General features: G+C 40.8%; 1 protein-coding gene and 1 long non-coding RNA gene across 3 annotated transcripts in view; one reads left to right on the top strand and one right to left on the bottom strand.

Annotated features, from left to right (window-relative positions):
• ARHGEF26 (Rho guanine nucleotide exchange factor 26) overlaps positions 1 to 24198 on the bottom strand; it is a 69078-nt gene that overhangs the window by 25178 nt on the left and 19702 nt on the right. For both annotated transcript variants that reach the window (XM_028731341.2, XM_028731340.2), the window contains 5 exons: positions 24086 to 24142; positions 19428 to 19588; positions 7707 to 7859; positions 5703 to 5832; positions 2589 to 2663 (listed from right to left, as the gene is read on the bottom strand). In XM_028731341.2, the coding sequence (XP_028587174.2) occupies positions 2589 to 2663; positions 5703 to 5832; positions 7707 to 7859; positions 19428 to 19588; positions 24086 to 24142 (576 nt within the window). The remainder of the gene's footprint in view (positions 1 to 2588; positions 2664 to 5702; positions 5833 to 7706; positions 7860 to 19427; positions 19589 to 24085; positions 24143 to 24198) is intronic.
• LOC144327957 (uncharacterized) lies at positions 1729 to 2384 on the top strand. The gene is made up of 2 exons (XR_013393133.1): positions 1729 to 1867; positions 2234 to 2384. It is a non-coding gene; the product is annotated as an uncharacterized LOC144327957 (long non-coding RNA).

Consider the following 24198-nt stretch of genomic DNA (forward strand, 5'->3'; position numbering starts at 1 on the left):
TATTCTGCCTGAGAACTATTTGGCAAACTGTTAGCAAGCCATCAGAAGCATTTTTTATGAGCCAAAGATAAAAGTCAGGCTTATCAGTGGTAATTTAGTGACAACCTCACAGGGTGAAGCAGTACTAGGCAAGGAAAATGGAATTTCTTCTCCTCTTTCCTGGTCTGAATTTTATGCACATCACTCTGCTGTCCTCACAGTTAACTCTCACAATATTGCCTGCATAATATTAACTTGCAACATCAGCATGCAAAGCTTGTCCCTCAATAACCGTATCTGATTTAACCAATTTCCATATTTCTCCCCCCAACCCCCGTAACATTACTTTTTGCTTTTTGCTTTCTAAATCTCACTGTTTTAAAAAGTGGAAATTTGCCTGCATATTAACAACTTAAGTGTAGTCCAGAATGCACATAGCCTTAGGCAAAGTCCAACTTTAAAAAGTTGGAATGCATATATCCAAAACATAAAAACCTAGCCCTTTCTGATGTGTCTATATTCTGATGTACCTATTTTATTCTTTTCTTTCTTAATGTTTTACTGATTTTGTTGTTGTAATAAACAATTAACTATCCCAAAGTCTTCACCTACTGTTCTTACTTTTTGATCCACAAGCAAAATGGGAAGGGAGAAAACAGGACAGGATGGGGGAAGCTGTGGGGCATTTGCTCAGGCTATATATGAATGAGGAAAAATAAGGTAGATAAAATAAGGTAGAATGAGGAAAAATAAAGTAGAGCGAGATATGTAGAAGTCAGGCTGCATGTGAAGGAAGCTCCTCTTTACTAATGCAGCTGTTGAAATCCACCATATTTTGGGTGCCCCTAAGAAGGTAATATAGCTAAGGCTCTATAAATTCACTCATATACTTCCTAGTAGTGAGTACCCTGGTATATTCAGCAAAACACGGCTTGCAGGAGAGAAACCACACCTCCTTTCAGTGGCGTAGCAACCCACACCGGCACCTGGGGTGGATCCAAGTTGTTGAGCTTAAAACAGTCACAAAATGGTGGAAGATCAAGGCAGTTGGGCAAAAACCAGCTGGCAATTACTGACATCATATTCTGTTGATATTAAATCCATCATTGGAAATTGCTAAATTCTTCGCCAGCCTTCTCCTTGTGACAAGCTTTCGTCCCACTAAGTACAGACATTTGCTCCGGAGGTACTGTGACTCAGCCTCCCCAGTGTAGGCAAAATTTGCAGATCCAGGGGCTCTAACAATGGGAAACGTTTTTCCTTTATCCCTTACCATTGTCACAGGCCTCTAAAAATTTCTACCCTTCTTCTGTAACTCATTCTCCCTTTCTTTTATACTCAACTTGTGCCCTATTCCCTCCCCCAAATCAGTGCACATTTCTCTCCCTCTCATTCTTTACATTTCCTACCCACTAAAAAAGCCTCTCACTCTTTTCCTCTTCCTTTTCGTTCTGCATTTAAAATCATACTAATTACAATTAGTAATATTAGCCTTTAATATCAGTTTCTAATTTTACTTCAACACCTCTTCTGGCTCTTTTCATTCAGAGGAAGGAGAATTTCCTTCCTGCCTCCTCCCGGCTGAATTTTTCTCTCTGCTACATTTATTCAGCATGCAAGGAGTTTCTGGTGCTGGCACTGGTCCAATCGAAAGGCTGTGATACAGCCAGGAGACTATTAAAGGCAAATGACAAGACACACGACATGCAGTGGCACTGAGGTCTGCATGAAAGTGACTCAGGATCCACAAATGGTGGAAATTTGCCAGGTACCAAAATATGTGGAACGGTGGCTTTTGCTGAATGAGTTTTAGATATGAGCCTTGAGTGTTGTTCTTTCTCCAGAACAACTGGGACAGACAAGAGTCTCAATTATCCCGGGTTAAGCAGTTCAGAGGGACGTGGGTGGCGCTGTGGGTTAAACCACAGAGCCTAGGACTTGTCGATCAGAAGGTCGGCAGTTTAAATCCATGCGACGGGCTGAGCTCCCGTTGCTCGGTCCCTGCTCCTGCCAACCTAGCAGTTTGAAAGCACGTCAAAGTGCAAGTAGATAAATAGGTACCACTCCAGCAGGAAGGTAAATGGCGTTTCCGTGCTCTGCTCTGGTTCGCCAGAAGCGGCTTAGTCATGCTGGCCACATGACCCGGAAGCTGTACGCCGGCTCCCTCGGCCAATAAAGCGAGATGAGCGCCGCAACCCCAGAGTCGGTCACGACTGGACCTAATGGTCAGGGGCCCCTTTACCTTTACCTTAAGCAGTTCAGAACATCAAAGATTCAGGCCACTGACATTACAATAATGGCATACTGATTTAGTTAAGCATTTCAGCCATAAATAAACCTATGTTAAAAATTATTTACACCAAGAGCCATGTTGTTCTCCATTTCCAGCTTTGTAATGGACTTTTTTTTATAAAAAAAAAACCATTAATAGAAATGTCTCATGTAATTCTGATGGAAATGTAGCTGCATGGAATGTACGTAGGTGTTGTGGTCCACAGCTCAGCAAGTCTTACTTCAAGTAAGTGTGCATGATTGGGCTTCAGCTGAAACATCAAAAAGTTATACGGAAAGTTTGGACGATGGATACAGAACAGAGGATCTAAACCTACCTTGCTTACGTCTTTTAAAGCTCGTTTGCAAGCTTCGTATTTTGGTGACTCTTTGGGCGTTTTCTGGCAAATAGTCTGAAACAAGGAGTAAGCCTATTTAGAGGGGTGTAAATTAAGGTTCACAGTGATATGGCATTTCATATTGCATTTGCACAAAGCTGAAAAGTTCAATATTGCAGGGCATGTGTGGGGAATTTCTCGCCCTCCAGATGATGCTGAAGTGCAACTCCCATCATTCCTAGCCATTGGCCATGCCTGCTACTGCTGCTGGGAGTTGAAGTGCAGCAACACAATGAGGGCCAAAGATCTCCCAAGATCTGTTTTCAGGAATCAAAATGTACCACCACCCAGATGACCAATGGGAACATGGCAAGGTATGTTGTTATTTTTTTCCAGGAGTTACCATTAATTTGAAACTCAGTCTCAATACTTGATAAGAGGGAAGGATTACCTTCTGATTGACTAAGGGAAGTGGTTGGACCCCTGGGTGACAAGGGAGTCAAAGGTGGTAGTAAAGGAGAATTGCAGAAAAAGCTGAATGAACTCTTCACATCTGTCTTCACAATGAAATATACAGTGCATATCCCAGGGCCTGAACTAACTTCTGCAGGAAGGGAGTCTGAGGCACCCAGTGGTGACAACAGATTAAGATCTAGGCCTAATGGAGAAAAGCTGGCAAATCACTGAGTCGAGATGGTACCCATCCAGAAATCCTCAAATACTTCCAATGCCTCTGAATACTACCTGTTGGGAATTGCAGGTGGGGCAGGGTGCTCTTGTGCTCTTATCCTGCTTTCAGACTTCTCACAAGTATATGGATGGCCACTGTGAGAACAGGATGCTTAACTAAATGTGCCATTGGCCTGATCCAGCAAACTCTTATGTTCTTACCTCTAACCAGGAAGAAGTCCCCCAAACCCCATTTTCAGTTATACTTAACACACTTCCCTCCCTTCCTTTCTACTTCCGAGATGGAAATGCCTCCTTCCCATCCCAATGCCAACTCTAACAAGAAACTGATTCCAAGTATTTCATTAGCGAAGCACCAATTCAGAACTTCTGAGATAGCAAATGTAATTCAAAAATTTCTCTTTCTGAGGAACGCCATAAAAGTAAAAGGAGTCTGATCGTTACATCAACATTTTGTAGACTTGCTTTCATTAGCAAGCTATGAAAACAAAGCAAAACCAAAGCAAACATCCTGCACTGATATGTTTCTAATGACGAGGGGGACGTAGTATGTTTTTTTGTGAGAGAAGCCAAAACGCTATATTAAACAGTTCCCTTGCAGTATGTTGCTTTTACAGGTGGAATGCAGTTCGGAGAATAATGATTCCTGAATTGCTGGCACACAGACCAGAGCAAAATTAATTACAACAAAAAGGTCTTCATGAAGAACAGGCCTAGTGCTGACTGGTATAGAGAGTTATGGAGGCAGGAGATCCAACTCCTGCTGAGCCACTCAGAACTTTGCAGTTTTGATTTTGCCTCTGTCGTTAAGCAGGGACAGTAGTAAAGTTTTTGAAGTAAAGAGGGTATCAACTTTGTGAAACACTTGATCCTTTTAAAAGTTTAATGTATTGCCATCACAATTATGCCAAAGCTGAAATTATTGCATAGGCTGCTAAATAGCTTCTGAGCTAAGTTCAAAGTGCTGGTACACGTGTGCAAATCCATATACAGCTCTGATGTCAGAATCAGGCCTTCATTGTAGCAGCACCTACCTGAACTCCCTCCTATGTCAGACAAGTGTCTTATTCTGGTACCTGTTGGAGATGTTCCTCTTCTTCTAAGCAAATACAAATTTCAGCTCTTTCTGTTTGCTATATGCAATCAATTTTAAATACTCTGAAGTGTCTGGATGAGGATTTATTTTGGGAAACAGCTCTCAACGAAACATTTTTTTCACTTCAAGTGTTAAGGCTGAAACCCTGATGCGCAGCAATTTATTTAAAAAAGGGAATGTTAACAATTAAGATGACTAAGAACTATATTTTAGATTTCTTAAATTTGACTGCCTTTTACATAAGTTCTCAACAGAGTGCTTTCACAGAAGTAAATTACTGCTTTCTCCTAATTACATCCTAGTTGATGGAGCATTACTTTAGACATATGACAACTGGTTTAAAATTGACTATTTTTTACTTGAAACTGTTATGAAAACTTATTTCATATAATTTCCCCTCTTAAACTGAGAATTGTTTTGCAACGTTCAGCTATAAAAGCCATTGCTTCAGTATTTTACAAGTAAATACAGTGGTACCTCTGGTTACGAACTTAATTCGTTCTGGAGGTCTGTTCTTAACCTGAAACTGTTCTTAACCTGAGGTACCACTTTAGCTAATGGGGCCTCCTGCTGCTGCTACCGCGCCACCGCCACACGATTTCTGTTCTCATCCTGAGGTAAAGTTCTTAACCGGAGGTACTACTTCCAGGTTAGTGGAGTCTGTAACCCAAGGTGTTTCTAACCTGAGGTACCACTGCAATGGCATTCCAATAATAATAATAATAAAGTCCCAGCATAAAAAGAATTTTGCTGGATGAGGTCAAAGGCCTATCAAGGCCGCCATCTTGTTTCCCACAGTGGGCAACCAGATGCCTATAGGAAGCCCTCAAGCAGGCAATAATCCTGTCCCACAGTTGTTCCTAACTGGTATTGAGAAGCATGGTGCATCTGAGCATGGAGTTATGACCATCATGACAAGTAACTATTGATAGTCATCCTTCATCAAAGAAACATCAAATACAGGGAAAGAAGTAAGGCCCATTACTGGCAAGAGTGCAGGGAAAACAATGACTGCAATCCAACGCACAGTTAATATACCAAAATCCCAGAGAGGTTGATGGGACCTAGGCTGCCCAGCAGAAAGTGTCCCTCAGACCAGTGATCACATGCCTGAGCAGACATCAGGTGTTAACAATGTCCAAATCAGGGCACCCGGTGCAATGGACACTCATGCCAAAAATGAATAGGAAAACCTAGACTTTTTCTTAACAACAAAGCCATCAACTGTAAAGAAAAGCTGAGCTAAAATGGTGGTGGCAGCAGCCAAAGCATGGTTTCTAAAACCAACTTTAAATACAGATATACAGTTTGAAATATGCCGCTCTTACATCCATCAGCAGCGGAAGTCGCGTGACCCTTTGCATTGGGAGAATGAGGAAAGAAATCATAGGCAAGTTTCTGCATTCTTCTTGGGACTCAATCCGCGACAATACTTCCTTGAATGCTGGATTTGTAGCCCTAACCAAAAACAACAATAATTTTAAAGAGAGAATTAATTTAGAAGTTACTTATGAATCCTATGAATTTTTTGTTCGGTTGTTTGTCAGGTACTTTCCCAGAAACTGTACTGATGCTTTTCTGTGCCTAAGATTCCCCAACCTCGTGTGGACAATGCTGAGCTTGGTGGGCCCATGGTCTGACTTAGAATAAGGAAGCTTCCTATGTTTCTACACATGGAAATGCATCATGAAACAGTAGGCACTGCTTCTCCTGTGTCACTGATAGGAACTAAGGAACACAGAAAGATCCCTTACACTGAGTCCATCAAGCTCTGTACTGTCTACTATGGCTGGCAGATGCTCTTCGAGCTTTCAGACAGAGGTCTCTTCCCAGCCCAATCTTTAGACGTTGGAAACGATGCCTGGGACCTCCTGCCTGCAAAGCACATTGCTCTGCCAATGAGCGCTGGTTCTTCATCCACCAAATTCCTCAACTACTTTCCTCTCTTGTTTGTTACAGGACAAATTCACAAGAGGCTGAGGGGAAAGGTGAGCAAGAGGACGGACTGGTGAAGAAATGGGGTTTGAGGATCAGCAGCTGGAAACTCCTTCAATGCCTTTTTGCATCTATTTTTGCACCATTTTGCATCTATAGAAACCATTTACAGGCAAGGAACATGCAACTCTATGGCCACATTCAAATTTCTGCTCAATAAGCAGAAACTCATATGAATGAGTTTTTAGCCTACGTGCACAGACCCTTCGTTCTTCCCTTTGCCTAAACCAGTAAACAAACCAGGAACTCCTTCCTTCCATTAGCTATGGTGTCCCATTCCACCCAAACTGGAAAAGTGTTGTTAGCAGCTTCAGAACAAGGCAGGGATAGTCAACTGTGGTTTCAAGCTGGCTAAATATCCCAACTTTTGTTCTGAAGCTATTAACTAGAAACTTGTTCCAGTTTAGTAAAATACAGTTCATTGAAGAACTTTGGAGTTTGCTTGCCATTTTCGGACAAAGGGCTTGTTCATGCTTTGGCATATTAAGTCAAAATATTATCATCTGAAATCTCCTGTGTGTGTGTGTGTGTGTAATCAATCTCTCAAATCTCCAGTAATAACATTAAATGCAGGATTTGAGCAAAATCAAGATCTCTGCAGCTAGTGCAACCCACCTCCCGCCGTGACTTCTGCTGAATGAAGCAGAACATATTAAGGAACTATGAATTATGAATAATGTTAACTGCCTAATTCAGACCTTGTCCTTTTAAGTTGCAAACATTTGAATTAAAAGGACTATTTCATTTATCAGGGAAAGCAAACTTCAGGCCCAGGTGGAAACGTGGTCCTCCAGAACTCTCTACAGTGGTACCTTGGTTCTCGAACTTAATCCGTTCCGGGAGTCCGTTCAACTCCTGAAACTGCTCAAAAACCAAGGAGCAGCTTCCAATTGGTTGAAGGAGCTTCTTGCACTCAAGTGGAAGCCACGTTGGACGTTCAGCTTCTGAAAAACGTTCGCAAACCAGAACACTTACTTCTGGGTTTGTGGCATCTGGGAGCCGATTTGTTCAGCAACTAAGCCATTTGGGAACCAAGGTTTGACTGTATATGGTCCCTGAGACTCTCCCGAGGCTATACTCTTTACTTGCCCTACCCTTTGGCCTCCTTGAGTGTTTTTGCCTGTCTGGAATATGCTGCTAACTCTTATAATGCTTCTTTGCTAGTCTTGGAATTACCCGATAGTAGAAACGTAAAATTTACATTTGTTGCTTTGCCTTTGGCTCTACTCACCACACCCATGTGGCCCCACTGGACGATTTTACAGAAGGAAATGGGCTCATCGGGATAAAAAAAAGATTGTATACCCATGATATAAATAGCAACTTCAATTACTTACAGTAGTTTCTGGAGTGTTCGCTGCTGGTAGACTTCATTTGTGCAATATTTCACATAAGGGTCAAAGGTTGATGCAGTATGCTTTTCCACAATATCACTGATATCATCTATGAAGATATTATTCTGATGCCTTGCTTCAAGCTCTCTAAAGAACCTAAAATGGAACAGAGCAAATTTACAAAACATAATTTATCAGTATATTATCTGAAAGGCTAAGAGGTCTTTAAGCGACTTCATAACCAAATAATTATATGCTGCAGTACAGAGATAACTAGAACAGCCTACAGAATCTCATGCCAGAGCCATGACCTGTGTCTTTCTCTGAAAATAATACATATGCTTTTATTGCCAGTAGAAATTGGTGTCCGTGTGTGTGTGTGTGTGTGTGTGTGTGTGAGAGAGAGAGAGAGAGAGAGAGAGAGAGAGAGAATGGAAGATAAATGAATAACCTACTGCAATACAGATGACAAGCCAACATATTTCACTGACTACATTACAAGGAACTGAACCAAAAGGAACGTAGGACTATGAATTCGTTTTGAATAAAGGAAAGCTTAAACTGAATGGAGCCCATTCCTTGCTTATTTGTACCATTTGAGATGGGCATGGGAGATTAGCTGCCTTGAGTGGCAACAGGAACAAGTAGCTACTCTTGGCAGCTTCCACCCACCCCCACCCCATGCTCCAGATGCTGTATTGTTTTCATGCACTGTTCTCCCCCACCAAAAAAAGGTAGTTACCATTTCCCCCAAAAATGTACAAAAATGACACAATGTATAGCAAAGATAGCTTATGTAGCGAAGTTGAATTTGAATTACAAAACTAATGAAATTGTAATGAATTTATATCAAAGTTGTAATGAATATGAATGGCATACTGAAACAGACTGAATTTTTTTGCACACCTCTAGTTCAAGCAATATACCCATTGTATTGCTTCTATGTAAAAATGAAAATATAGAAGGTGTAAAGTATTCATGAATCGTATAAACTGAACTGCTAATGCATTCAAGATTTTTATGATAAACAGATCCAAATGGAGATGAAATCATGTTTTCTATAAAATGTTGCATACTTTCTATGCTATTTTATTCACAGTGAAAATATAAAGTCCTCAACTAATATAAACACCATGCAGAAATTTGAATGTAAGTGTTCCACTCAAATGTAACTTCACAGCACTTATCTAGAGAACATGATGTGTCTACTTCCTATGTTTCCGCTACTGTAAAAAAAGAACCATGAAATTTATTCTCTGTAGCCAAGTGGACTTTTTATACCTTTATTCCTATTATTTCCTTGAAGTGAAGACTGCTGTTACTGCAAGCCAAGGTTTGGTTTGTGGCTTCGCTGGATTCTAATCTTTGAAATATCTGGTTATGTGTTATTTCTTATATTACTTATTGCATGCTGCTATTTGTAGGTTTTTTAAGTAATTGAATTTATATCAATATATAACTCCTGGGCAACTATTTGTGTTAAGTTGTGGGTGAACATATCAGACGACACAGCGATTCTTCAAGCAGCTCTTGTTTATTCACAGGCCAGGACAGAACTGAACTGAAGGGCTCAGTCAGCCTGCTTATATAGAGCTCCAGTACCACATTACTGTAACAACTTTCTAAAACTATCCAATCATTGAACGTCACTTTTGATCCTTCATTTGCATAACTATCTACAGTATCCATCCAATCACTGAACGTCACTTTCGATCCTTCATTTGCATAACTATCTACAGTACCCCCTGCTGGCCCAGGGTCAGAACTTCAGTACATAACAATTTATATGTTACTTAAATAGTGGGAGAGCAAGCCACAACTTGGCACCAAGCCAAATATTAAGTACAAGGAGCTGAACAGTGACCTGTTTTTGCTGCCCATGACTGCAATAATGATGATGATGATGATGATGATGATGATGATGTATAGTCAAGCACCAAATCCACAAGTTGTGTTTAGTGAATTACTGCTGTTTTTGGAAGGAAGAGCCACAGCTCAATGGTAGAACATCTGATTTACATGCAGAAGGTCCCAGGTTCAAACCCTAGCAATTCCTGGTAGAACTGGAAGAAACTCCAATCTGAAACCCTGGAGAGCCACTGCCAATCAATTTAGACAACACTGAACTAGATAGTCCCATGTTATTACTCGGTATAAGGCAGCTTCCTGTATTTAGGAGAACCTTTAAAAGAAACCCAGGTGTTATGGGTTCCAGAAGAGTACTGCTGTTTTCAGTTCTACAGTGACTTGATAATTTCCCAATGGTAGTAGGATGGCCTTACCAGAGCATCCAGAGCAGCTTCAGTAGCAAAGGATCAAAGCTGCCATATGAATGAGAGCAGTTGTTGATGCAGAATTTTTCGTTTCCCAGCTTTTGCCCACAGATTTGCACCCTAACCACACAGACTCCACTTGTCACCCCAGACAGCAGGCTACTCCAGTACCACAGATCTATGAGTGGGAGACCTGTTTGTGTATGTAGATTGCATTTGGTAGATCTAAGCCAACCATGACCAAACTTGACCCTCCAGCTGTTTTGGGACTACAGTTCCCATCATCCCTGACCACTGCTCCTGTTAGCTAGGGATGATGGTAGTTATAGTCCCAAAACAGCTGGAGGGCCAAATTTGACCATGCCTGACTAAAGCAAACAACCGAACGTTTTGAACTATCACTTTGGCATATGCTCTATTGGCAAAAATTTGCTTACACTGGAGAAGAAATTGGTTTCATTATTTGACATTTTATGATCTGAAGACATGTTTGACATTCAAACAATTGTGAATTTAAAGCACAACTATCCTGGCTATAAAATTTATGTAATGTCTTCAGAGAGGAACAGTTTGTAGGAAGTTGAGATTAAGTCAGGAAAGCACAGGATAAATAATCTTTTCTCTTAAAGTAATTTGGTGCATCTAAACATTGGTTAATAGTTCAAAAATGTACATAAACCTTTTATCTGTAAAGCTAAAATAAAGCTTCATATATTTCCTCACAGGAAAGATCAGCAATTTGGTTGGGGATAAGATATCGTAATAACGCTTATGGGTCCATTTAAAATTGAGTCTAAAGCCCTTTTAACAATGCAAAGGGATTCCTTTAAGTGCTTTCCTCTTATCACTAAGAAGGTTATGAGATTAATTTAAGTTTAAACTAAACAAGTTCATGACAGCATATTCTTTTCCCATCTATCTCCTCATTAAAATAAATATCTGCTGTGCAATAATCTAATCTAACTCATTCTGCTTATTCCCATGATGCTCCATTGACCCATCTAAAATGTATACACGGCTCTTTTGCTCTCACTAGTCAAAGAAAAGTTGAGTTTTAATCAATCTTTCTTGCCCAATGAGAAAGTGAGGTCTCTCTGAAAATGTTTTCTACTTTAATTAGCCAGCTCTTGCTGAAGGGCTTTACCATGGAGTCAATATGTTGCTCTGCAAGTTCTTTTCAATTAAGACCAATGCAGAGGCCTCAGTGTTTTATTGGGTCCAACGGAACTTAAAGCAGAAACGCAACTGTATCTGAAGCACATGGTTCTGATCCAGCATTTCCTTGCATAAATAAGATCTTGGCTGCATGCACAAAACTCCACATTCACAAACTTATCTCTACAGTATCAAAAACGGTTTGGAGCAACTTCTCCCACTGCAGTAAAGAGGGCTGTGTCAGCCACTGGACCATAGTATGCTGTTTCTGAACAAGAGATGGCTTTCAACAACTAATGTCATAGTCATTCTACAGCATATGCACTGGGTGAGCCAGCAAAGCTGTTATGGGTCTTGTATCTAGCCCTCCCTCTGAAAGACTGGAGTCTGCAGGTGCTAATGTATCCCATTTTGTTTAACCCACCTGGGAAACCCCTGCAGCACTCTCGTTGCATATTGTTCACATGTCTCCAGTGTCAACCTCCAAATAATGATGCAGAAAAGGAGGGATAAAATGTGCAGACTCCCTCTGAAAGACTGGAGTCTGCAGGTGCTAATGTATCCCATTTTGTTTAACCCACCTGGGAAACCCCTGCAGCACTCTCGTTGCATATTGTTCACATGTCTCCAGTGTCAACCTCCAAATAATGATGCAGAAAAGGAGGGAGAAAATGTGCATCCTTATAATCACCTGGGTAAAGTTGATCTGAATTTTACAGAGAGGGAGGGAGCTGTCATTTTTGGCATCTGATACTAGAAGGCTTCCAGATCTTTCTGGACACCAGTTCCTATCAGCCCCAGCCAGCAATCATATCAGCCAAATGATTGCTGACCATTGGCCATGCAAGCTGGGACTGATGGGAACTGGTGTCCAGAAAGATCTGAAGGGCTACAGTATCAGAGTATACATCCGTAGGTCCATAGGTTTCCCACCCCTATCCCCCACCCCCATGATACTGTGTGGCTCCATCTTTAAAAGGTACTGTTGAGAGAAGCTGCTTATGGGAGTTCAGTTCCTAACAGGAAGTTTAGGGCCAACAAAAATAAAAGCAAGTGTTTTCAAAAGGGTACATTCATGAGTATAATGCTCTGCAAGAACCAGGTGTCTACTATTTATGGTTGCCTGTCACAAGTCATCTGTCATGTGCTAGGGACATGTCCAAAGCACATGGTGAACTAAGTGATGGGCTTCAGAATGGAAACTTTGGTTCAAAAGAAAATGAAAACAGGTTGGCATTTGTTGTAACTTCATACACTTTATAACAACTGATTAAAACTGTCAACCCTTCTTCCAAGACCTTTGGTGAACTTTCGTTCTGTTTATAAATTCTCTTTTTCCTTGCTTTCATGTGGGCCTCTTATGTTGCAACACTCCATGATACAGTCCACACAGAAAAAGCAGCCTTCTCATTATACACTAACGATGTACAACGCTTAAGTTCTATAAAACGACCACAAATGGCTTCCTTTTTACAAATTCAATTGAAAGACCCAAATTTAATACAGCCTGTATACACAGAAACTTATTTCTGCACCCAAATCCCAATTGCAGGGTCAAAGCGAAAGTGTACAAGGTGTTTGTTTTTTTAAAATGAACATAAAATTCCATTCAGTTCCAGCTGGTAAGCGATTCTTCTTATGCACCAAAAAATAATCAATGCAAGAAGACCTGGCAAAGTTACGCCGAAGGCTGCACTTTTTCAAATATATTTAACATGACCAGCTGATGACATATTTCACAATACTTATCTAAACCTAACAGGAATGGAATATTTATCTACTTTCATGCTATACCACTTATACAATTCAGTTGCAACTTGGTGGTGTTATGCTCAATTTAGAAAACTAAAAGTGGCTCAACAAAAGTGTTATTTAAAAACACACACCTAACCATAAAATGGTACTAGGTACAGCAGCTACTAAATTATCTGCCTTAGTTAAAGCATGGATTCAAATTCCTAGGACTCATCTGTACATATTACACAGTAAACGGGATAAAAGCAAGAGGTTTTTCTGAACTTTGTTCCCAGTAACAGAGCAATGGAGGTGGAGCTGGTTTCCATAACAACCTTTTTCACCATGTGACAAAAGCTTTTCTTTTACGACACATGATCGTATTGCAATCCTAATCCCTACTGAAAGCACTTTGATAAAACATAATAACCTTTGTCAGAACACCTTTGTACACTCTGAAATGTTTTCAAAGGAAGCACAAAATTACAAGCCAGAAACATTAGTAAACAACTGAAACAATTGTTTTTACTATTTCTCCTCTTAACACATGGCACATTTGCCATGGTGTCTGTGCACGTTTGTGTTAACGATGTGAAATAATTATATAACTAAAACATCCGTGCAAAAGGTGCACTGTCATTATCTAAATAATTAGTAACTCTGATTATTTCAGATAATTTTGCAAATAGTTCAGCAACTTGTCACTGAGACTGAACGGTCAGCTAGATTAGCATGGTTAGCTTCCCAACCACATGTAACATTCATTTGTCTTGGATAATTAAACTACCAACACTAGACTTTAGCTATTTAAATGGAGCTGGCAATCTTATTAAGTAGAATTAGGACACTGCAGAAATATAAACAGAGAAAGCCACGGAGATCTGAGGAGGGAGAGTTCATGATGGATGAACTGCTTTTCCATCTCTAGGTTTGTTTGTTTTTAATTCCCCTTCTATTTACCACAATGAGGGTAAACGGATGATGCCACTCCAGAGCTGGCAAAAGTTTTCCGGCTGGTTTGTCAGGGAAAACCAAGGTTTTCCAGAAGCCACCTGCTCCATTCAACCCCTGAGCAACCAAGAAGCAGTGAATCTCCTTCTCCGACTGCCTCCCTGTCTGACGACAACAGAAAAGTTCAGCAGCCTCCACAGTTGCCCTCTCCAGGAAACCTGGGATTGCTCCCTAAAAGATATATGAAAAAGATTTGTAACAGTGCTTACTGTCAACAACAGTAAGTATGGGAAACACGTGAAAAGGCTAGAGAAAGTGAAAGGGAGTGCTGAGGAGAAAGCAGGCATTTGAAAGAAGCGATGGTAATTATCAGTTTAGAGGAAACTCCAGTCCTTGCAGGGTGAAGAAGGATCGCTGCAAGCTCAGGAAACTACGGAGCGGTGATTCTATCACCACATTAACATGCAGAGTTTAACATGCCAATCATGCCTGTGGAAGCAAACATAGTTGACATACCTTAAGCTACACCATTGAAGCTTTTTATTTTTAAAGCAGAGACTGGGAACCTGCTTTCCGCCAGATGTTGCACTACAACCTTGGCTAGTGGCCAAGTTAGCTAGGACTGATTTTCTGGAGTCCAGCAATATTTGGAGGGCCACAGGTTCCAAATACTCAGTTTAAACTGTACACTTAGAAAGGAGAGCACCACTTTAATTCAGATTCAATTTAATCTGTCACCTTCTTGCTTTCTTTACAAGATACCAAAAAATCTTCAGTGGAGGTCAATGAATAAGTGTGTCAAGTTTAACGCTTCAAACGTCAAGCAAACATCCAACCCACATAGCTAAATATTAATCTCTCACCAAGTTGATTTAAGCAAGATAGTTTTTGGGCCCTGCACAAGCAAAACCTCAACACGTGGATAACTTGTGCAAAAGAAAATATGCAAGACAGAATTGTTTTGGGCACTTCATTTTTGACATCGCAGGTGTAATTTAACTGAAGTTAAAACTGGAACCGAGCCAAAAGCTTGCCGCTTTTGTTTTGCTGGGAGATTATTGTGAAAGAGAATAAAGTGCCCTCTGACCATTCTGGTACACAGCAGCAATGCCACCAGAAGGAAGTCAGGATCTGCAGTGATGTGCCTCCCTGCTAGCCACTACTGTGTAATCCCATACTCTGGTAGCTGCCCTGGGCTCCTTTGGAAGAAAGGGCACTATATAAATTTAATTAATAAATAAGACAGTTTGCACTCCAAACTACAGCTACAACCAAAAGGGGGAATATGGGGGAGGGAGTCCCCAAACAGCAGATTAATTGAGGAGGGGGAGACAGCAAGTGCACATCCAGCATCATCAATAAAGCTCACGTATCAGTGCCTGCAACAATGGCCACAAGCAGCCCACAGCCAGACAAAGACAAGAGCCACACAACAATGAGGACATGCCACCGGCACACAAATCCTGCATCACAACACCCAACATTAAAGCGACTCCATAAAGCCCCCACTCCGTAAGCTGCAGTGACCTAGCCAGCAGCAACCCTGCTATTGCCACTACCCAGGCTAGAATGGAGGGCTGGTGTTTGCATCTCCTGATGCTGCTCACAAGCACAGTTTTAGAGCACAACGCAGAGGAAAGGAAGAGGAGCCTACACAACACACAGCATCCACAACACCCACGAGCTGAAGGGTCAGCACACAGTCCTCCTTAGAAAAAGGGTTCAAGACCAAACCAGGGAGTAAAAGACTCTTCCAGCAAGTCACCGAAGTAGGAATAGGTCATGAAACAAGGGGTGGCCAGGTACACTTGCCCTGGTCCTCGGAGTGCTAAACTGGCCAGGGCCAGGGATCTGCCATTTTTGTCTGAGCTTATAATTTATTCTAAGAAGAATCCTGCTCTGGACCCCATCATCTGCATATTTTGTTAACAACTGATGGGCTACCTAGAAAAACTTCACAGATCCTAATGACCTGGACAAATAGTATTTCCTTTCAAAGAAGCAAACACTGTCTTTCTGTAGCTAGGTGTAGGGTAGGACAGAGATGAACCGATAAGGCACAATGAGGTAACTGTCCATTACGGAAGATGCCAAATGAAATGTTATCCTGTACAACAAGTTTCCACTAACAGAAGGTAAACAGTAACTCAACTGATTAAGCACTGCAGCATTAGTCAGTGCCTGAGGACAAATATTATACTGTAGTTGTTGCAACTAGAGAACTTGATGTACTTAAACCATATCATACCCTTTTCTGTATTTCACAGAAAAGGCTAATTTTCTGTGCAAGGTAGGTGAAGGGGCTCTTTGTTATGTAATAATCAGACATTTGGTCTTATATGGTACTGTCAATCAAGCAGTCACAGAGAAAACATAGGATGCTGTGGAATATGGGCTTTGTTTCCACAAGTTAATTATGTAAACCACGTAGAAAAGCTTCCTTTTGTTTGTTTGGAATCTACTGAAAGTGACCATCAGTCCTAGTATTTTGAGAATGAAGAGCAAATATTTATCTCTATTCACATTGTTTTAAATTAATATTAAAATCACTTACAGTGCAACTGTTTTACTCAGAGTAAACCCAGTGAAATTAATGAACATGGCTTGGCTAGGCCCATGAATTTCAATAAATCTGCCTCTGAGTAAAATGTAGTTCAACACACACTTTGTTGATTTTACATTTATTTATTTGTTTTCACATTACTTTGTAAGCCAAACAAATGTCAGAAAGACAGAAATACATATCTTAAAAAACCCCAGAGAAAACAAATAATTCCCTCTATAAAACCAAGACAAAACCTATAATCTAAAAAGAGAAATAGCCATATTCAATTAATAGCGCAGTCATGAAACTATCATGCCACCTAACACGGATGGTATGAACATTTCACATCAGTGTAAATTTCACGAATCGTGGTATTTATTTATTTTCTAAGATTTATATCCCGCCTTACTTCCATCATGCAGTCTGCAGGCAGTCACCCATCCAGGTACAGTGGAACCTCAGTTTTTGAACGTAATCTGTTCCAGAAGACCATTCGACTTCTAAAACGTTCATAACTGAAAACTCAATATGGAAGCCTCAATACAATAGGGAAGCTCAAAATGGAAGCCGCGTAGCACATTCGGCTGCTGAAAATCGTTCGCAAACCGGAGCAGTTACTTCTGGGTTTTCAGTGTTCAAAAGCCGAAACGTTCAACTACAGAGGCGTTCGGTAACCACGGTTCCACTGTACTACCAGAGCCCTGACCTCTACTATTGGAATCTCTATCATCTGGCAGACAAAAAGATCCATGTTCAAGCCCTACTTCAGCCATGAACTACCAGATTGGCAGCTCTAGCTAATTCACTTACTTTAAGCTTCAGTCCCCCACCTGTCAAATCAGAACAATCAATAGTTCTTTTGTGGTTAAAGAGTGTGAAGTTCTTTGCATAGTGTAGTGTAGGATGTTATGGAAATGACAGATAAAATGCCAATGTATTGTCAGCACTGCAGTCGGTGTTCCTCAACCTTCTGCCTGTCCAGATGTTGGAACTACAATTCCCATCAGCCCAATAGAAAGGGATGGTGGGAGCTGTAATCCAAAACATCTGTAAGGCACCAGCTGGAAGAAGACTGTTTTAGGATGATATGACTTTTTAAATACCAGTACCGGGTAGCATAAACACTGATCCGTTCTTAACAAATAGTATCTATTATATTTGCTATATATCACTAAATACACTACAGCAAACCATACTTCCGCCATTTCTTTTGATGACAGAAACACTGGAGAAAGCTGTGAAGAAGAAAAATTGCTCTTAGAACAAGAGAGCCATTTTGGCTGCAGCCACGGCACTGGAAAAAAATTAATAGTGCAGCGACATTAAGCTAATGAAGTTCAACTGCAAGTCAAACAGGAACCCAAAATATTTGGACTCAGGAAAGACAAGAGTAGCAAGATAAAGTTATGGGATGCTGTGTGGCTTAATGTGAAAAGCCTGGGACTGAAAACACAGGAATCAACTGTTTGGAATTTATTGTGTTTCCTCTAAGTAGTGTCTTGCTTCTCTTCTATGGATGGAGACACTTGACTGTTTATCTATCTCTATCTATCTATCATCTATCAAATTTACAACCTACCCTTCCTCCCAAAGTAGTCCAGGGCATCAAATACACCTGTGATACAAAATACAATAAAAACAAAATAAAAACCCTCAGAGATATTGACTAGATTTAAATTAAGGCAAGTTTTGGACACCTGGCATAACCAGATTTTATGCCTTAAAATGATGGGACTTCGTGTGACCATTTTTTCCACCACAAGACATGAATCCACTACTCAAAGGCTAATAATAATCACATATTAATTTTCATATTCTTATCTTCCATATCTATACAAAACAATACAAGTAATGTATGGGGGAAAGAAAGATAATGTTCCTAGAATCAAGCTATCTCGTTCAATACACAGTAAAAGATGATGCATGTTTACTCAGAAGTAAGTCCCAAAATGTTTGGTGGGCTTACTATGCTGGGTGTTTTTGGTATGACAGCCTAAACTATCTATCCCACTAAACATCAATGGCCCATAAAACAAGAAAGAGTAAATCTGAAGTACTGTCCAGAAAAGATTAGAAATGCACAGGGATTTATACACACTCAGTTTAGATCACAAAGAAGCAACAACTAATTCCCCAAACTTGTTTTGAAACAAGAGAGTCAACAAGTATAAACATTTCACAACCACGATTTTTTCAAGTTGCTGTAATGCAACTGAATCACTGACAACAGGGGTTTAACTTGGGTGAATCTTGTTCCCACACATCTCTAAATGCTTAGAAACTACTCTTTGCTTGATTCCAAACCAGAAGAGATATGGAGATTCCAAACCAGAAATGCCTTAATTAAAGAGATCTGTCAAAGCTTTTAACATTGTTCAGATTTTGCAGGAAATCACCTGCCAATTTTCACAGCAACACATTAGTAATCCATTGTTAAAGGACATGTGCAACATATACACAGCCTTTTTTAAAAAAGAAAACAATCTCTTAAAATATCTTTCAGGGCAATGATATATATCACAACACAACTTCAAAGATCAATCATTTTTAAAGTATTGCATTCCATTTTAAGAAACAAGACAATCCCTAGCTTAAAGATGCAATTCCGCAGGCCTATGTCCTATTGATTTCAACAGGATTTAACCCACAGCGCCACACGCGTCCCTTATTCTTCCTTAGATTAAACTAAATGCAGTAAGAAAGAATTAGCAATGATAACTGCCAACCGTAATAACACAAGATGGATTCAAAAGGCATTACAGGCATCACATGATCAAAGCATGCAGTGGTCATGACCACCCCCTCCCCACAATCCAAACATTCAGATGGCATTTGAAAAGGCTCTACATGCATAGAGCCCATTCACACATTGGCCAAATGTATGATCTTCCAGAGGACACGGCGGGCTACATGCAGTGGAAGCTCATGGAACCTTGCATCCCCTCACACATTCTTTCAAAGCATGGGTGTGGGAGGATATCTGAACTTCCCTTAACAACATGAAAGTGTATAACAGTTCCTGGGCATAAACAGAATAAAGGGGAAGGACCTCTGTTTAAAACTTACCTCTTGCTTGCTTCACAGACATCCGCAATATTGGAAAAAAGGTGATGGCTTTCTGTTTTGGTCATTGTAGTGCCCAGTTCTTTGGAGTTCTTAAACATCCGGATCAGGATTTCCAGACTGAGCAAGTATGAATGTTCTGAAGATATAACTTCAAATATAGCCTGCATGTGAGAAGGGGGAGGAGACACACACACACACATACACAGGTCACTTCTTTTAGCTTTAGGATGCGAAAATCCAGGATCAAAACCCTCCTGAAGCAATGAAGTTCATGGGATGGTTATGAGCAGGATTTTATGACCTGGTTGAGATATATAACTATCTCGCTTGAATGAACCGTGATTTATGGGGTTGAGAACTTAGCATAGTGCCTGTGTGAACAGATCCTGCTTTCATAGTTTGTTGGCAGTGATTAAAACACATTTTCCCCAGTCTGGATATAATGGAAATTGGGTGAACAAACTTCAAGAATCTTGCATTGAGGCATATGCAAGAAGGGAGGATTGTATGTGGCCACAATGCTTGTATTTGGTCCAATAAACCATGGTCAGTTATCAGATCAAGATCTTTGCGCCTGAATTGGACCAACCTCGCAGGCTAACCCTCACAAAGAACAAAACTGGCAATAATGTTAAAGTAACTGTTATACGCAAAGTGCTTGAGAAATCAGTATTAGCAAATAGCACCAACTACAAATGTTTGCAAAAATTAAAAAGCTGCCATTTATAAAATATATGTTTGCTCTTTGTAGCCCAAGCAAAAGTCCCCCCATTATTATTTTAACGACAAAAATAAGGGGGGGGGGGAATCGTGGTTTTTATTAGGAAACCTTGTATAAGCAAAAGCCCCAATTAATGAAAAAAGAAACCCTGCATAGTTGAAGATTCAGCTCCTTGAAAGCAGTGGAAACTGAGAAGCAGCTTTGCCAGATACTTTTGCAAAAGGTCAGCTGGCTGAAAAGGAGATGGGCTGGTCTCCAGAATGCACACGCAGGCCTCCCACACAAGCCTTCCCAACCCACATTTCTTCTCTTTACTCTGGCAAATCCTACACAGCACTGCCTATCAGCCTCTTCCCCCAGCTTCTTTCCTTCAGTTAGCTGAATGCCTAAAACAGAGTACCTGAGAAGGAGGCTTGATTCAAGTATTATTTGACTACTTATCTGTATACCACCACCAGTGTGCGTGGTGGTACACTGGCAGTGCACTAGTGTACAGGACAGGCCCCCTGCCCCAAAGAGCTTACAATCTGAAATCTGACATGGGGAAACAACACAGGGTGGGTAGGGAGCTGCAGGGGTAGGAGACCATGAAATTATTTCTGTTACACATACTTAAAAGCTGATTGCACGTTTATTAACTAGCATGACCCTATTAATGTAAAATATTATCTGGTGCTTCTATACCCACTAGTTAGGAATTCTAATGATTGAGCAGTATATAAATACCTTAAATAAATAAAATGCACATGTTGTTGTTGTTTGCAATGGGACGTATCAGTTGGGATAATGATGTGGCTTCTGTTTTGTTTTTACGAATCCCTCAAGTTATGACTTGGAAAACGCAATGATACATATTCTACTTTGTATAACTTAACTGGAGGAAGAAGCCACAGTGCTATCACTCAGGCTTCCCACTAATCATCTTGTCCCCAAATTTATGCTGCACTCACAGGCAATTTGTTGCTTTGGCTGCAAAGGGCTTGCCTAAAGAGAGCAGCCGAGTTCTGTAACTAATTTGCTCTGGTGTGTGTGTGTGTGTGTGTGTGTGTGTGTGTGTGTGTTTGTTTCAGAGAAAGGACACCAGAGCCCTCGTCTTCAATGCTATTTAAGAATTCTTTGTTCCCAGTTCCATCACAGCCCTCATTGATTCCTTTCAAGCTAAGAAATTCAAGGCGAGGCACAGCAGTTTTTTTGAAAGTGAATATGAGATATGGGTTGGACACTTATACATTCTAGCAAAGCATACAATGAAAAGAAGTTTTCGATTACCCCGATTTCAGAATACTTCAAAACGATCATCTCAAAACACCCAAACAAGGAACGTTTAAACTCATGCATAATCTAGTGACACTAATCTGAGATGAAGAATGATAATGCATTTGCCAATTACTATTTCTTACTCAAGACAAGTGACAGTCCCCATGAGTGACAGTGTGAAATGTAGTTATCATTCATTTGCACGGCATCAATACAAACAGATGTGTGAAGCTTGATAGCTTATGCATGCTTTGTGGAGCTCTTTAGAGACCAAATGTATACAAATGCTTTGTATGTGGCCCTGCTGGAGAAGCAGATGCATTCAAGGATAGAATGTGATAATGGTTTAACGGGGAAGATAGATATGTATTCCATCTCCATCCTCTTTAGTTCAGCCTATTTATTTCTCCTTGGCTTTGTACATTATTTAGTATGTTGCATTAATAAACTGCAACAACACACATTGTCCAACACAACCCATTATGTGTGGTTTTTTTTTTTTAAAAACACACCTTACTTAATAATTTCACCCTCTGTCCTGTTTAATAGCTGCCTTTAAAAAGACATTTCTTTAACTATGCCTGCAGCTTAAACAAACCACTCACCTAAGTGAAATGGCACCAAAGTCCTGACTATCACCAATGTATCCTTTTTCCCCTCTTTGGGAAACTCAACCTTGAAGGTACTTCCTGATTTACCGAGACAGAATGGGTTCATTTCTCACTGGCACTTATTCTGTCCTCAAGGGGGGGCTCAAGGGGGGGGACAGCATTCATTTCAGCATCTCTTCTTGCTCTTGCCCTCAGAAGAATGTAGGCTAAGTGACTAAGGGAAGAGCACAAGATACAAACCAGGATGGCAAGGGTTAAAATCAGTGGACAGCAGGTGATGGCAGATGTAGCACAACAGGCTAACATTGGAGGCAGAGTGCAGCTGGCAGTGGAGGACCGGCACTTCCCAGATGAGCATGAAAGGGCGGCTAATGTTGGCATGAGATGCTACCTTAACAATGGAAAACCAGGCATGCACTGGACAGAAACCGTGATTTTCTTTGCTGCTCTGAGCCCCGAAGGCACAAGAGAGGTAACTACCAGTGCAGTTGCTTGTTACCACATTGTATTTGGAACTGACAACAGCAAGTCCCATGACCGCAAAGAGGAAAGGTTTCCAGGCCCACATCTGTCCCAGTTTCCTTCAACTGCCAAATTGCTCATAACCACCATTCATCAGAAAGTCTTCCAAGCCCTCTGAATCTCAAGTTGATTTTCCTGCCTGTTTTTTTAAAAAATCTACTACACATTCTACAGGCCTTACATCTCTCGCCCCCCTGGAATCCTATAAGTATCTCTGTGAGCTTCTTTTGCCCTGATCTGTAGCTTATTATTATTATTTCATTTATACCCTGCCCATCCGGCTGGGTTTCCCCAGCCACTCTCAGAACACAGCTCCCAACAGAACACTAAAAACAGAATAAAACTTCAAACATTAAAAACTTCCCTGAACAGGGCTGCCTTCAGATGTCTTCTAAAAGTCAGATTGTTGTTTATTTCCTTGATATCTGATAAGAGGGTGTTCCACAGGGTGGCCCTCTGCCTGGTTCCCTGTAATCTCACTTCTCTCAGTGAGGGAACCGCCAGAAGGCCCTTGGCGCTGAACCTCAGTGTCCAGGCTGAATGATGGGGGCATAGCTGTCAACTTTCCCCTTTTCTTGCGAGGAATCCTATTCGGAAACGTTGACAGCTATGGATGGGGGTGGAGACGCTCCTTCAGGTATAGCTGAAGTGAACTGCCCTGTCCTCTGGCTGTTGCCTAGCAAGTGCTAACGGTGCAAACAAAAGCAGATTTATTTATTTACTTACTTCCCAGTTTACACGTAGACTGGACTTATTTCTAAGAAGGATCTTCAGATCCTTCCTTGTGATCTTTCACTGAACAGGCAGTGCTGATCTGAGGATCAGCCCTCTTCAGGTGACAGATCAAACCCATAACAGCTAGAGGAGATTATCCACATTTATCAAGGGGTACAGCAGTAGCCTCTAATGGGCTGAGGAGAAGAAAACAGGAAGCTTTTAAGGGTCATTCATCCTGTTCTGTTTTGAAGACATCAGGTAGGACGAAGAGGTCCTATGTGTGGAATTCTGCACACGGAACATTCCTGCTCATGGGAATAGGGGTGATGATTTCCCCCTAATCCCCTGCAGCCCACAGAATTTTGCACAGGAGGGTTGAAGGGTCATCTGGGACAGTGTGAAAATCACCTCCCCAATTTTTTCTAGGGGCAGCAACCTATGCTGGGGTGCCACTCCTTCTGCAAATGGAAGGAGCTCTTCCTTTCACAAGTATAGCTCAGAAAGCAAACGGAGAACTGAACAGACAGGTGGTTATGAGTAGGGCTGAAGAGACTGCTTATTTCAGATATTGGGCATGTTCACAACATTTGCATATTATTATTATTATTTATTGCATTTATAGATAAATTACCCACTTGCCTTCTATGCAAGCTGCAAAACCCCAGCTGGTCTGTATCAAAAGTTAGATTTCTACTATAATTTAGTTCACAGAAATGGAACAGAAAAGTGTACAACAACATTTTTTTTAAGTTTTCCTCCAGAAAGCATGCATAAAAGGATGACAAGCTTATGAAGTAATGAATAAACTGTGGCTATAATAATTAAGGTACCTCTTGCCTTTTCCTTTCTTCTTGGCTGATGCTCTGGTATAGCCCATTCTTCTTCACCTGAAATAAATGATTAACAATTTACATATATTTTTGCAATACACATTTTTCTCCTC

This window comes from Podarcis muralis, chromosome 6 (assembly GCF_964188315.1).
Source record: "Podarcis muralis chromosome 6, rPodMur119.hap1.1, whole genome shotgun sequence".
Lineage (NCBI taxonomy): Eukaryota > Metazoa > Chordata > Lepidosauria > Squamata > Lacertidae > Podarcis > Podarcis muralis.